At 43.6% G+C, this 15,825-nt stretch overlaps 1 protein-coding gene across 1 annotated transcript; it reads right to left on the reverse strand.

The window, feature by feature from the left end:
* Window positions 1–12,291: 12,291 nt before the first annotated feature.
* Window positions 12,292–13,502, reverse strand: LOC109945735 (uncharacterized). Its single transcript, XM_020552077.1, has 3 exons — window positions 13,281–13,502; window positions 12,908–13,190; window positions 12,292–12,870 (listed from the first exon to the last, which is right to left on the reverse strand). The coding sequence occupies exons 1-3, from the start codon at window positions 13,500–13,502 to the stop codon at window positions 12,338–12,340; spliced, it is 1,038 nt and encodes a 345-aa protein (XP_020407666.1). The 3' UTR covers window positions 12,292–12,337.
* Between the last annotated feature and the right edge of the window lie 2,323 nt (window positions 13,503–15,825).

A 15,825-nucleotide genomic window follows, 5' to 3' on the forward strand; every position in this document is an offset into this window, starting at 1 on the left:
TAGTCCTAACCATCCTATTAAGTAGGGTATTGTTCACTAAACAAAGGGATCCCAATAAACAAGTTCATTCTTGGATGGCACTAGAAAACAAGACAGAACATGCCAAATACAAAGGGGACCACTGTGACCATAGGAAAGGGATCTGGACCACCACCACTCACCCTGTGCGATGGCTCGGTACATCCTCTCGAGCAACGTCGGGAGGTGAGAGAAAGGCCTCCATATGCTCAAGCAGCTCCAAAGTGAGGAGGTTCGCAGCCGAGGGCGAGGAGCGTCGCGTGGCCGACGAGCGAGCTCCGCGGGGCAACTTCTGGAGAGCAGCTGCGCCGCGCTCCTAGCAGGCCATGGTGAGCAGCGGCTCGTCCCGAGGGCCACGACAGGAGCAGCTGCGCCGTGCGCCTAGCAGGCCAAGGTGAGCAGCGGCGATTCTAGAGGGGAGCACTTCTATAGGGGACGACGATCAGCAGCAGTGTTTACCGGTGAGCAACGGCGATTCCCGAAGCACTCTGGAGCCACGGCAGGGGACGGCGACCGCGTGGCCCAGGGCGCCTGGAGCCACGGTAGGGGCAGCGCCGTGCGCCTCCACGACGACCACCAGCGGCGGCGATGTCTACCGGGCTCTGGGCGAGGAGCAGCCGCGTGGCCGAGGGCGTCTGGAGCCACGGCAGGGGCAGCGCCGCGCGCCTCCACGGCGACGGCGACCACCAGCGGCGACGGGAACCTAGGGCGGCGGCACAACTGCAGGGGCAGCGCCGCGCGCCTCCCTTTTTGCGATGGATTCTGTTGTTCGATTGGGGATTTTGGGATGTGGCGTGTGGGGCCCAACTGCAGGTGACGGCAAACGGTAACGGCTGACGGTGAGAGGTTTAGCGATGCGTTGCTCTGAATACAAGGGTAGAACTGAGGATTTTTCATTGCTAAGGTGAAATCTGAGGTTGTGTGCCATGCAGTGGTGCGGCATGTAATTCTCCCTATTTTGTATGAGGAAGACAAGAATGCCCTCTATATTTGTACTAGGTTGAAACTCATATATGAGATGAACAATGTAACAAACGTTTCTGAGTATTCATAATTTATTACATAAATAATTTGGAAACAAATAATTCAATTGACATTGGCAAATATTGCATTAGCAATATTATCACGGAAGGCATTCATGTCACCTTCTTCATCCCCAAATTGACTAGTACTAGGCTGAGATGATGGCGTTGGCATATAATCTTCATCTTCATCACAACGATCAAATTCTTTATCTGCCAAAGAACTGTCACGAATAAAATTATGAAGAGCCATACATGCATGTATTATTTTGGATTGTCTGGCCATAAGATAACTGGGTAGGTGTAACAGAATTCTCCACTTCATCTTCAAAACACCAAATGAGCATTCAATCACATTACGCAGAGATGAATGCAAATAGTTAAATGTCTCCTTTTTTTCGCTAGGTCGGGGACCCGCTCGATACTCAGGTAAATGATATTTTGTTCCTTTGTATGGTGCTAGATATCCAGATCGATTAGGGTATCCTGAGTCAACAAGATAATATTTACCTAAAAATACACCGACATATGAGAGTAGACCATAATAATTTATAAATTGAAATTATATTATAAACAATATGATACCTGGTGGAGGATGTGGAAAAATAGTGGCATATTTTGTTAGAGCATTATTGAACACCCTCATGTCATGTGCAGAACCCGGCCATCCCGCAACAATAAAAGTGAACCTCATGTCGAAATCACATATGGCCAGTACATTTTGGGTGGGATATCCATGTCGACCAACATGTTGAACCAATTTAGAGGATGGCACAACTACCCTTATATGAGTTCCATCAATTGCACCAATACAATCATTGAAATGAGGGTGAAATCGGTCGCCTAGTAATCTTTCATGGACAGTAGTAAATTGAGGATCTCTTGGCTTCACAATATCTTTTGATAGGAGAAATATGCAATTCAACACTTCTGAGAACTTTCTACTAATAGTTTCTTTTGACCTCTGAAATCTATTTTTTACTTGAACGACAGATTGAGGGGCACCAATAGTCCATAAAAACATACAAAGTGCTTCCAAAGAACACATATTTTCAGTTGTCTTCAGTCCATATGATGAAATCAACAAGTCATGCAACTTTTCAATAAGAGGTCTACTCATCCGAAACATATCATAGCAATCGTTTGGATTACTAATTGTTGTCATCACCCAATCATAGCCAGTTGAACTAGGTTTTCTTCTCACTGACTTGTTAAGAAAAGTTTCACCATAATACGTACCAAATGCATTGAGCATAGATCCAACTCTTTTCAACATGTGGCCTCGATCTCGCGCAGCTACAAAAGCCTCGTCCTCCTCCTCATCCTCATTCACATCTACATCAAGCTACAAATAATATTCATGCAAATTAAGTAATAGAAAGTACCAGAAGCCACATGTTGGGGACTTGTTCTCAAATGCTAAGAATTAAGAACAAGGCAACATAGAAAATATTAAGTGTAAAAGTCCTTCGTCCTCCATAACATTATATCCCATTGGGATATAAAGCATCTCGGACGAAGGTTACGAAGGACGTACCTTCGTAAGCGTGACAACGAGGAACGAAGCATTCATATAAATCATGAGATATGAAAATACTTAAATGTTATCATAGAATCATCTCCATTTTTATTATTATAAACGAATGTAAATGACTTCAAATTACAAATGTACCTTCGGCCTTGAAGAATACAAGTGTGATGCGAAGGCAAATGACAGATTCGTGTGAACAGTACGGGGGTACTGTTCATCTATTTATAGACACAGGACGCAGCCTGTGACGAATTACAATTATGCCCTTTACAAAAGTTTACAACATTATCTTAGACCTCTATGGATAAAAAGGTCATTCTATCTTTATGTCGGTTTGTAACGCCGAAGCTCTATAAAAAGGAACCTTCGGCCATTTCCTGGGGACGATTTCAGCCGAAGCTGCTTCTTCGCGCAAGACCTTCGGCGCAACGAAGCATGGCCCCAACAGTAGCCCCTTTCGCGGCGCTAGATCGTTTTTCGTAACGAGCTTGAACCGTGAAAAAATCCTCTCAAGCTTCGGGAAGCCGAAGGTCCAAAAAACACCTTCCCTGAGCTCGTTGCCGAGAAACGATTCATTTCTCGAGATCGTGTCGGTCCCACCTTGCAGAGTCACTGTTTGGTCTTTGCGGTCCACTGCGCAGCGAGTACAAGTTACTGCCCGCCTGGTGTAAAAACCCTGCCGCTTCGCCTTCTTACCTGCAGCACTATATAAACAGACGAGTAGGTGTGAAGTTACCACAGCATTTACTGCTATTTGCACTGTTTTGCTGCCAAAATTTTTAACCATCACCGAAGCTTGTTTGTCAGGTTTGAACGAAGCTCCATCTTGAAGCCTGCTTCGGAGAAAAAAGTATTAAAGTTTCACAAGTTCATAATTAAATGGCCAAAGTTCGCTCTACAGCTAGGGTTGAGCGTGAGGGGGACGAAACTGAAGCTTCGGAGACTGTGCCCATCTCCGAAGCGATGCAGCGCTCCGGACTGGTGACTACGGAAGAAATAGCTGCTGCCGGAGCAAACCCGACAGCTGCCGAAGGAGAAGGGAACATTGAAGAAACCGACTCCGAAGATGACTACCGTATTGCCATGCCCAGCAAACCCAGCCACCTAGACTTCGGAAAATCGACTGTTTCAAAGGTTGATCTCGCCAAGATGGTGAAAGCAGGTTTTTTCAGTGAAGATCAGAAGAAGCTACTTCGCTTCGGGGGAGAAGAGACCACCCCGAAGCCAGAGAAGGACGAGGTTGTCATCTTCAAAAGCTTTTTAAAGGCTGGGCTAAGATTCCCTGTTCACGAGATTGTTGCGGAGATATTGAAGAGGTTTGGCATCTACCTTCACCAGTTAACTCCTAACGCTATCGTTAGGCTTAGCGTTTATATTTGGGCCCTCCGAAGCCAAGCAGTGGAGCCTTTTGCTGACAGTTTCTGTCGAGTTCATGAATTGCATTATCAAACAAAGGCCCGAAAAGATGGGCTTCATGAAAACTTCGGTTGCTACAATTTTGCCTACCGGAAAACCGCAAAGTTTCCTGTAATTAGCTACCGAAGCAAATGGCCGGCAGGCTGGAAATCAGAATGGTTCTATGTCAAGGTTGATGAGGACAAGGAGAAGCTTGTGCAAAGTCCACTCGAGCTAACTTTCGGAGAAACCCGACCCCACTGCAACATGACACCAGAGGGTCAAACTCAACGGGCAATGGATGAATTCAGAATCATTGCAGAGCATATTGGTACCAGGGATCTGGTTCAAGAATTCTTAGCATTCAAAGTCTTCCCTACTCTGAAAAAATGGGAAATGCCAAAATTAAAGGGGGAGAAGAAGGAAGGGGATCTTGTCCGGCTTCCTTACCATTTCAAATTCAAGAAATATTTTAAGAAGCCCTGCCAAGAGTGGCTGGACACAGTTGAGGTGATGTGTAATGAAATTCTTGGAAATTATTCAAAAAAAGAAGATCAACTGATGACAGCAGCCTTCGGCACCCGTCCGAAGCGAAGGCTGAACCGAGTGCTTGATGCACTGGGCTTCGAATATCCTGACTATGCGCAGCTGAACAAGGGTGCTGAGGGCCAGAGAATAAAAAGAGCGGCCGAAGCTTTAAACAAGGATGAAGAACAACCACCAAAAAAGAAGAAAATTGTCAAGAGAAAAATATCAACTCCGAAGCGAAAACTATCCGAAGAAGAGGGGACCCCCACACCACCTTCTACCAACGACGTGGAGGAAATTCTAAAGGTAATGACTGAACCCATGCCCACGAAGCTAAGTCCATTAGGGCCTCGACTGACGAAGCTTTTTCAAAAGGTGGCGGAGCCGGAAAAAACGAAGATAACCAAAGCAAAAAGGCAAAGAATTATTGCCGTAACAGAAGTTATTGACAAGACGCCACCGAGAGCATCAATTCAGAAAACAGCAGCTACTGAAGACACAACAAACGTCGAAGTCGCACCTTCGGAGGTCGCGGCTACCGAAGCCGCTACAACCGAAGATGTGAACTTAGAGACTACCATTGAGAATATCGACAAAATTTTAGAAGTCATGGCTGCAGAAGAAGCTGCCGCTGCTGCTAAAAAAGTCATGGCCGCAGTGCCTGAGAAGGGGAAAGAAATAGCCGAAGTCGCTTCGGACGACGAAGCCTACACATTTCAAAATTTAATTGGGCAAAAACTTTCGGAGGACGAAATAGAAGAGCTAAAAGACTATGCCAAATCTTGCGGATACAGGCCAGGAGCTCTTCTATTCGGAGGTGTGGACGATGAAAAATTAGGCTGCATTCGAGACCAAACCGGAGCTAAGGTCATCGGTACCCTGTCAAAGAGTATCGGTTTTCCGAAGCTAGAGACAGATATCAGCCGCTACCGACGACAGCATATCGTCGGCAGCTTATTTTATTCCAATTTCAAGGTAAACAATCTTTTCTCTGTTCCTTATTGCTTTGGATAATGAAAATGTTACTAACGAAAACTGTTTTTGTGCAGAGCATGCTACTGAGCAAAGCTCTGAAGATGCAGCAGGATTTGGAGGACAAAAAACACGAAGCTATAATTGGAAATTTAGAGAGCAAAATAAAAGAACAATCAGCCATCATCGAAAAGAAAGACTTCGAACTTCAATCAACCGAAGGCTTGCTGGCAGAGACCGAAGCTAAAATATCAGAATTGAATTCGAAGCTTATCGGTCAATCAAAACAGTTTGAACAAGAAAAACTAGAGCTTAATTCTAAACTTGAAGCCGAAGTCCAAGCCAACTCAAATTTGAAGAAATCATTAACAAGCCTTCAGGATAAATGTTTGAATTTTAGCAACAATTGTATCCAACAACTAAAGAAGATCTTTTACTCAGTTGGAGCCAGCAGCGGGAAGTTTACCCCTTCGGATGAAGATTTACCAAAAGCCTTCGATCATATCGAAGCTGAAATTGAAGAACTTGACGAAGTTATAGCTGGGCACGGTGACTTCTGTGCCTGGGTAGCTTCTCGGGGTACTGCTGCAGCATTCCTGAAGGCTGGCTGCGAGCATGGAAAGATCGTCAACAGGCCCAACTTCACCCTGTCTCCATCAATCCTGGACGATATACCTGACCTCGCCCGAAGTATCTCAAATAGATTTATAAAAATGATATGGACAAAAGGCGGGCGGGAGAAGGCTGGAGACGAAGCTCGAAGTCATCTTGAACCAGTAAGAAATCCTTCTTTGTACTTACCTTCTCCTTCATACTTGATTTTTACTCTGGATACCTGGATTCATGTAGGATGACGAAGCTGAAGATGATTAAAGAATATGCCGCCGAAGCGGAAGCCTGAAGAGGATTAGTAGTAGTAGGCTAGAAAATACTGAGGAAAATTTGTAACAACTTGTTGTAAATACAATTAAACCGTTCTTAAGGAACTTTGTACATACCTTGTAATATATCCTTACCCTTTTATTAAGACGCTTTGATGTGGACGAAATCAATATTTTGAGCCGAAGGCGAAAAAAACACCTTCCCTTCTTTTCGTACACAACGAAGCATTAAAGACTGCTTCTTCTTTCTGCGGAAGCTTTGCTTTTTTGTACAAAACATAAAAGACTACTTCTTCTTTCTGCCGAAGCTTTTCTTTTTTGTACAAAACATAAAAGACTACTTCTTCTTTCTGCGGAAGCTTTTCTTTTTTGTACAAAACATAAAAGACTACTTCTTCTTTCTGCCGAAGCTTTTCTTTTTTGTACAAAACATAAAAGACTACTTCTTCTTTCTGCCGAAGCTTTTCTTTTTTGTACAAAACATAAAAGACTACTTCTTCTTTCTGCCGAAGCTTTTCTTTTTTGTACAAAACATAAAAGACTACTTCTTCTTTCTGCCGAAGCTTTTCTTTTTTGTACACTCCAAAACATAAAAGAATACTTCTCCTTTTTGCCGAAGCAACCACTTAGTAACACAGATGCCATGAATGAATGCTTATGAATGCAAATGCTATGATGTAATGTGTTGTGCGAATGAATGTCCAAAACATATAACCGAAGTCACACTCAACCATTATTTCCTTGGAATCAACCACACATCAGCTCTGCATTCCCTTAGGAACGACTTTGGAGCTTCCTCGTCTTTTACTTAGACGGTATAAACTCTGCATTCCCTTAGGAACGACTTTGGAGTTTCTTCGCCTTTTACTTAGGCGGTATAAACTCTGCATTCCCTTAGGAACGACTTTGGAGTTTCTTCGCCTTTTACTTAGGCGGTATAAGCTCTGCATTCCCTTAGGAACGTCTTTGGAGCTTCTTCGTCTTTTACTTAGACGGTACCAGCGTTGACTTTTCGCTGAGAGCTCTGCATCCCCTTAGGGACGTCTTTGGAGCTTCTTCTCTTTTTTCTTTTTCAGTTTCTGCACTCGATGGTGCGTTCTCAGCTGTTACATTTACATTTTTTGGGGGATTTTGCTCTTATAAGACTAAAAAAGGAAATTACACATGATGGCCCCATTAAAAACCTTTCTCCCCCTTCGGAAAGGAAAAGGGTGCCATGAAAAAGAAAAGAAAAAACATGAAAATTTACATCATGTTATACATAGTATCGCCGAAGCTCATCCGCATTCCAAGACCTTGGAATTTCGTTGCCATCCATGTCCTTCAATCTGTACGATCCAGGCCTTGACGAAGATACTACTAAGAATGGTCCTTCCCATTTCAACTGTAGCTTACCCACTGTATCTGGGTTAGCCACTCTCCGAAGCACCAAGTGCCCCGGCTCAATATTTTTTAGCCGGACTTTTCTATCTCGCCATTTAACTGTTTCAGCCTGATATTTATTGATATTCTCCACGGCCTGAAGCCTGATCCCTTCTAAAGCATCCTTTTCCACAAGGCAAGCATCTTCGGGACCTGATTCTGCCGAAGCTACTACTCTTATTGATCCAGCTTTGGCTTCTTCCGGGGTTATTGCTTCGTCTCCGAATAATAACTTGAATGGGGTAAAGCCTGTAGACCTTGATGCTGTTGTATTGTGGCTCCACACCACTTTGGTTAACTGGTCTGGCCACTTTCCCCTGGGTTGATTGAAGATTAGCTTCATTATTCCTGTCATTATAATGCCGTTGGCCCTTTCAACAAGCCCATTCGACTCCGGATGCCTGACTGATGCAAAATGGATCTTCGTTCCAATTTGATCACAAAAGTTTCTGAAAGCTTCGGAGTCGAACTGCGTTCCATTGTCTACAGTGATGGCCTTCGGTACTCCGAAGCGACAGACAATGTTCTGCCAGAAAAACTTTTGAACAGTGGCCGAAGTTATTGTAGCTAGTGGCTTCGCCTCAATCCATTTGGAAAAATACTCCACAGCTACTACAACATATTTTAGATTCCCTTGGGCCGGTGGTAATGGACCCAACAAGTCAAGGCCCCATCTTTGCAATGGCCAGATGGGTTGTATCAGCTGTGTCAAGGACGAAGGTTGCTTTTGATCTCTTGCACATTTTTGACAACCTTCGCACTTTTGGACTAACTCCGCTGCATCCGAAGCTGCCTTCGGCCAATAAAAACCTTGGCGGAACACTTTTCCAAGTAACGGCCTGGATCCGATGTGGGATCCACACAGGCCTGCATGTATCTCTTTCATCAACTCTATACCTTCGGCTCTAGATAAGCACTTGAGCAGCGGAGCGCAAACTCCATGTTTGTATAATTCCCCTTCTATCATGACATACGGACGAGCTCTTGCCTCTACTCTTTTATTGTAAGCTTCGTCATCTGAAAGGAACTTACCCTGAAGGTAAGAGATTATTTCAGTTCTCCAATCTTCGCTGTAAACAGGAGATATGTTGAGGACTGCTCTTTCAAGGAGCTCCACTGAAGGTGCCTTTATTGTTTCGAAGAACACATCCGAAGGTAACGGCAGCCCCTGTGCCGCAGACTTAGCTAGCAAATCAGCATGCTCATTTTGTCCTCGAGGGATATTCTTGACAGAGAATCCTTCGAAGGATGCTTCGATCCTTCGGACCGTATCTAGATATTTTTCAAGCTTCGGATCTTTAGCCTTGCAACTTTTGTCAACATGACCCGAAATCACCTGGGAATCAGTTTTAAGAATTGCCCTTCTGATTCCCATTGCCTTTAATTTCCGAAGACCCAGAAGCAGGGCTTCGTACTCAGCAATATTGTTTGTGCAGCTGAAATCAAGTCTTGCTGCATAACAAGTTTTGACCTTGGATGGTGAAACCAACACAGCAGCTGCACCTGCTCCGAAGATTCCCCAAGATCCATCACAAAATACTGTCCACACTTCGGCATCTTTATTTGCTTCTTCATCCTGAGCCCCTGGCGTCCAGTCGGCAATGAAATCTGCCAATGCTTGAGACTGGATCGAAGATCTATGCACATAATCAATGTAAAATTCGTTGAGCTCTGCAGCCCATTTCCCAATCCGTCCAGTAGCTTCTCTATTTCTCATTATATCCTTCAACGGCTGCGAAGAAGGAACAATGATATTGTATGCCTGAAAATAATGCCGAAGCTTCCTGGAAGCCATTAAAACGGCATATAATACCTTCTCCAGCTCTGTATAATTTTTCTTTGAGACACTAAGGACCTCAGATACAAAATACACTGGAACTTGCTTCTTGAGCTGGCCATCAAGCTTCTCCTGGACAAGTGCCGCACTTACTGCTGAGTGCGAAGCTGCCACATATAGCAACAGAGGAGCCCCTGGCGTTGGTGGAGTTAATGTTGTGAGATCTATCAAGTATTGCTTCAACTCTTCGAAGGCTTTTTGTTGACTTGGGCCCCATTGAAAGACTTCGGCTGACTTCAGCACCTCGAAAAATGGTAAGTTTCTTTCTGCTGATCTGGATATAAATCTGTTGAGAGATGCCAACCTTCCTGTCAATCTTTGGGCCCCTTTTCTTGTAGTTGGTGGCTCCATTCGAAGTATAGCTTCGATTTTATTTGGATTAGCTTCGATTCCTTTTGTTGAAACCAAGCATCCAAGAAATTTACCCTTCTTTACTCCGAAGACACATTTCTCTGGATTCAGTTTCAAACCAGCTTGTCTGAAGCTGGCGAAGGTCTCCTGCAGATCAGCAATATGATTTTCCTGCTTCGTGCTTTTGACGATAATGTCATCAACATAGGTCAACACATTTCTGCCTATTTGAGACTGAAGAACCTTCGCAGTCATTCTGCTGAAACTTCCTCCAGCGTTTTTGAGCCCTTCAGGCATCCGAAGATAGCAATACGTGCCACTTGGAGTTATGAAGCTAGTTTTCGGCTCATCTTCCTTTTTCATCCAGATTTGATGATATCCTGAGTAACAGTCCAAGAGACTCATGAGCTCTGAAGAAGCTGCTGCATCGACTAGAGAGTCTATCCTTGGCAACGGGAATTCGTCCTTCGGACAAGCCTTGTTGAGATCTGTGAAATCGATACACATTCTCCACTTGCCATTGGCCTTCTTCACCATAACAGTGTTGGCTAGCCACTCTGGATACTTCACTTCTCTGATAACTCCTGCACTGAGGAGTCTTTTTACTTCATTGCGAGCCCCTTCGGCCTTGTCATCAGACATTTTCCGAAGCCTCTGCTTTCGGGGTCTGAAGGATGGGTCAACATTGAGCGAATGTTCAATAACATCCCGATTTACTCCACAGAGATCATTAGCCGACCATGCAAAAACATCTTTGTTGTTGAATAAAAACCTTATCAAGGTTTTCTCCTGGTCTTCAGATAATTGCGAGCCCAACAGCACCTTCTGCTCTGCTATGTCCTCACACAATAGCATGGGCTTCGGCTGATCTGCTGAAGCTGCCTTCTCCCTTCTGAATTTGTACTGTTCACAAGCTTCGGCTCCATCTATATTATGGATTGCTTTGGAGTCAGTCCAGTTACCTTCGGCCCTTCTTGCGGCTTCCTGACTTCCATGGATAGCAATGGGTCCCTGTTCCGAAGGTATCTTCATGCAAAGATAAGCAGGATGAAGGATTGCTTCGAAGGCATTAAGAGTACCACGACCAACAATTGCATTATAAGGATATTCCATGTCAACAATGTCAAACACAACTTGCTCAGTTCTAGTGTTGTTGATGAATCCGAAGGTCACTGACATGGTGATCTTGCCCAATGCTACAATCTGTCTTCCTCCGAAGCCACAGAGAGGGTGTGTAGCATCATGAATCTTATCTTCTGGCTCTTGCATTTGTCTGAAGGCTTTAGCAAATATGATGTCAGCTGCACTGCCTGTGTCAACCAAGACATTGTGGACCAGAAATCCTTTGATAACACAAGAGATAACCATGGCATCGTTGTGTGGGTAATCTTTGAGCTGAAGGTCCTCTTGGGAGAAGGTAATAGGAATGTGAGACCATCTTGATTTGATGAAGGGTCCTTGCACCCCAACATGCTGTACTCTTCTCTGTGCTTCCTTCTTCTGCTTCTTGTTAGCTGGCTCTGAGGATGAGCCACCTGTGATCGGGAGCACCAGCTTCGGGTCCGAAGCAACTCCAGCTTGGTTGTTGAACGAAGCCATCAGCTCAAAAAGTGGAAGTGAGTTCACCGGAGGTGGGCGCCAATGTTGGGGACTTGTTCTCAAATGCTAAGAATTAAGAACAAGGCAACATAGAAAATATTAAGTGTAAAAGTCCTTCGTCCTCCATAACATTATATCCCATTGGGATATAAAGCATCTCGGACGAAGGTTACGAAGGACGTACCTTCGTAAGCGTGACAACGAGGAACGAAGCATTCATATAAATCATGAGATATGAAAATACTTAAATGTTATCATAGAATCATCTCCATTTTTATTATTATAAACGAATGTAAATGACTTCAAATTACAAATGTACCTTCGGCCTTGAAGAATACAAGTGTGATGCGAAGGCAAATGACAGATTCGTGTGAACAGTACGGGGGTACTGTTCATCTATTTATAGACACAGGACGCAGCCTGTGACGAATTACAATTATGTCCTTTACAAAAGTTTACAACATTATCTTAGACCTCTATGGATAAAAAGGTCATTCTATCTTTATGTCGGTTTGTAACGCCGAAGCTCTATAAAAAGGAACCTTCGGCCATTTCCTGGGGACGATTTCAGCCGAAGCTGCTTCTTCGCGCAAGACCTTCGGCGCAACGAAGCATGGCCCCAACACCACACATAAAAATAAATAGATGTTCCACACATAAACAATAAATAGGTGTTCCACACATAAAAACAAATAGATGGTCCTAACACACGAAAATAAATACATGTTCCAGACATGAAAGTAAATAGATGCTCCTAACACACGAAAATAAATAGATGTTCCTAACATAAGCCATCCTTAGCGCAGTGCCTCTTCAACCATAGAAGTCTTCCTTCATTTGTTTTGAATGACTTAAATACATCCCTGTGCTCCGCCTTAACAAAAAGCTGAGTAGCCATGAAATGCTCAAGTGATCCTTCAGTTGCTCCACACTCAACAGCCCATTCCATGCATTGCTTGATTGATTCATACCTATACTCACCAAGCATTACTTTGTTTGAAATATTGCAATTGATCTCCAAAGTATTATGAATCTTATTCATGACCTTAACCATGGGATTCTTTGAGCGCTTCAGTGGGCTATTAACAACAGTAGGACTAGCTCTTTTCTTTGACTGAGTTGAGACGCCTCTCTTCGACTGAGTTGACTTGCTGCCACTAGCAAAAGGAGACGCAAATTCATCATATTGAGCATCACAGTCTGCCTCAAATGTGCCAAAATCAACTCCATCAATACCATCAACCTCAGTCTCATGATTTTCCACATCATAAAATTCACCTGGAGCGCATGATGTAGATCCATCCACTGCAATATGTTATTACCTTTGTATTTTTCTTCCAGTATTCATCACTTGCAATCACAGTCCCTAGCTTAGAATCCCATCCAAGTCCTGTATCTTTGTTTAGACCAAGCCAAAAACTGTAAAGCCCTTTCAGTAAATCCCACTTATTCTTCAATTGAGTTTTGCTGTGAAGCAAACCAGTTCTTTGTCGATACTTAACACAAATATTTTTATACGCTGCAGTAGTTAGTGTTCCATTTGGTCTGTTACCAGCTTCAACCTCTTCAACACATATTTCACAAAAAGTTCTAGTATTCATGGATGACCAATCTGCCTTGTCACATTTCTCCTTCTATACGAAAATATATGTACAAGCATATCACATATGAACATTACAAATGTCTACAAATTAGCAATGGCCATGTGTTAGAAAATTACTCACCGAATTATTTGCAGTAATTTCAGCTTCAACTTCAATTGGTTCATCATCTTCCCGACCTTGAGCATTTAAATCGATGTCAATACCAACACTTCGGCCACCACGAATGCTCCTTCCGGCACTCCTACTACCGCGTATCACACAACTAGTGCCACGACCGGCACTACGCCCTGCCAGTGTAAATCCTGCGCCACGATGACCTGCCGTCATGGAACCACGTACCATGGTTGGTCTGCCTCGTACAGGTGTCGTAACATCACCAACTCCTGATTCAATGTCTGATGGTTCGGACGTAGGATCCATCACAATACACCTGTAGATAGAGTAGCATTGTAGCAATTAAATGGTCGCACTCTGGATCTCGGCAGGACAGATGCAGAGAAAAATTAGGCGCCCCAGCTGATCTGCGGCGGGATAGTGGATGAAAGGAACACAGAGAACACAACCATTCACAGAGTACTGCGCTAATAACTGGAACAAATCAAAACGTACAGGAAAGAATACAAGATGAGGATCGAACGCCGGATTCCATCTCCGTCAGGATGCTGGCAAGATGAGTTCGCCGTCTTCCTCTCCCCGAACGTCTTCCAGTACCACGACGGCGCGGACCAAGGTGCCGTATCCGCCGCCGCCGCCTCTGGCCAAGAGCTTCTGGCGCGCGGCGCCTCCGCACCTCGGCACGGCGCGGCGCCTGATGCGCGCGGGACGCCGGCACGCGGGACACTGGCGCGCGGCGCCTCCGCACCTCGGCACGGCGCGGCACCTGATGCGCGCGGGACGCCGGCGCGCAGGACGCGGCTGGGGTGGCGCGCGGCGCCTCGGCACGGCGCGGCAACTGCTGCGCGCGGGACGCCGACGCGCGGGACGAGGCGGGGACTAGGCGGCGGGATCTGGACGGCGGGCTTCTCCGATGCGACAGGAACAAAAACGATTCGGTGAATTATAATGGCAATGGTGGGTAATTTCTAGGAAACTTGAAAGGGTAGTGGGGAAGTGGTCAAAAAATAATCTGAAATAAGCACCTCCTCACTTGCTTATGGATTATCATAATCCAAGGGGTTAGATTATATAATCGGGGCAAATAAGCTGGACTGTTTGTTTGCCTCTTAGGATTATTTAATCCAGATTATATAATCTGGGGGGTAAACAAACATGCTCTTAGTTCCTATCTTGTTTGTTTTAGGGACTAAAACTATTCAAAACACATTAAATAAATCATAAGAATACTAAAATACCCCTTAACAATCTATTCTTCCGTCATTAGTGCAACTCAAATAAAAGAGGATAAAATGTGGAATTTATATGATTTAGTCACTTAACTCCTTGAGAGAGTAGAGAATAAAATAGTTTAGTCTCTATTTTACTTTTACCGTTTAACAATTTAGAGACTATATAAAACTAAAATGGAGGGACTAATTTTTAGTCTCTCGAACCAAACGGGGCCTAAACACCGTGGCTTGCATTAGACGACGACGAGTTTCCGCACTGTAACCACACTCTCCTGTCTCGCATGCCGACAGATGTTTCCTTCCTTTTTAACCTCTCCCTCGTATGCATCTTCTTTCATATGTACCTTTCGTACTTAAAATTTAATCCGAATTCGCCTAAAAGATGAGCAGGACGCCGCGCCTTAATTCTGCCCCCTTCAATTCAGCTTAAACATCTTAAATTTGAAACGTAGAGCTACAGTTAAGATCAATACGGCCGTCGGCACACTGGCAGTTAAAAGCCGGAGGAGAGAGCTCGATATGGCATGCTGCAGGGGGCACTGACTGTGGTTAAGGCTACCCCCATTGGGTACTAATAAATTTGAATATCTATATACCAACTACTACAATAAAATATTAATTTTCATACACATTTATCATCCAATATTATTTTTTCTTGAATTGACAAATACCGGTGTACACAAAAATCAAGAAGAAGGGATCCTTTGGTGCGCCCTTGATCTGGAGGTACAGAGCTCTCCCACTAGCACTGTAGCAAGTTTAGGATGCAGCGCTGCAGGGTTTGGCAGAGCACTGTAACCTCTACAGTGCTACGGTGATAAAGGTTGCCGCAATGCTAACCTCTACAGTTGCTAATAATTATAATTTAGATAAAACTAATTAAGTTAATATAATTGTCTATGTAATATATTTGTATATTATTCTAAATCATATGAGAGAAATAGTTATACACTACATTTATGTTTTAGAGAAGTAAATAAAAAATGTGTTATAAATTGTATATTAGAAAAGTAGTATGTAAATCTATAGAATCAATTTTCATCTCTCACCCTTTGAGATAGACTAATATATACACTTTGAAAAGTTATGAAATGTCACATTCAAAAAATAGCCTATTCCATTATTTATATTCCAATTCTTCAAAAATGAAATGAAACAAATCGGTCCTTAATTTTTTTTGAAATTTTTAAAAAATAATCATAGAAATATGAGGAAAAATTCTATAAAAATAGAGGCTCTCAGAAATATATTTCTTATTAAAAATTCATGTTAAAAAAACGGTGAAATTCGATTTTTTGAATTTAAAAACATAAACCGTT

This window comes from Zea mays, chromosome 4, assembly GCF_902167145.1.
Source record: "Zea mays cultivar B73 chromosome 4, Zm-B73-REFERENCE-NAM-5.0, whole genome shotgun sequence".
NCBI classification, from domain to species: domain Eukaryota; kingdom Viridiplantae; phylum Streptophyta; class Magnoliopsida; order Poales; family Poaceae; genus Zea; species Zea mays.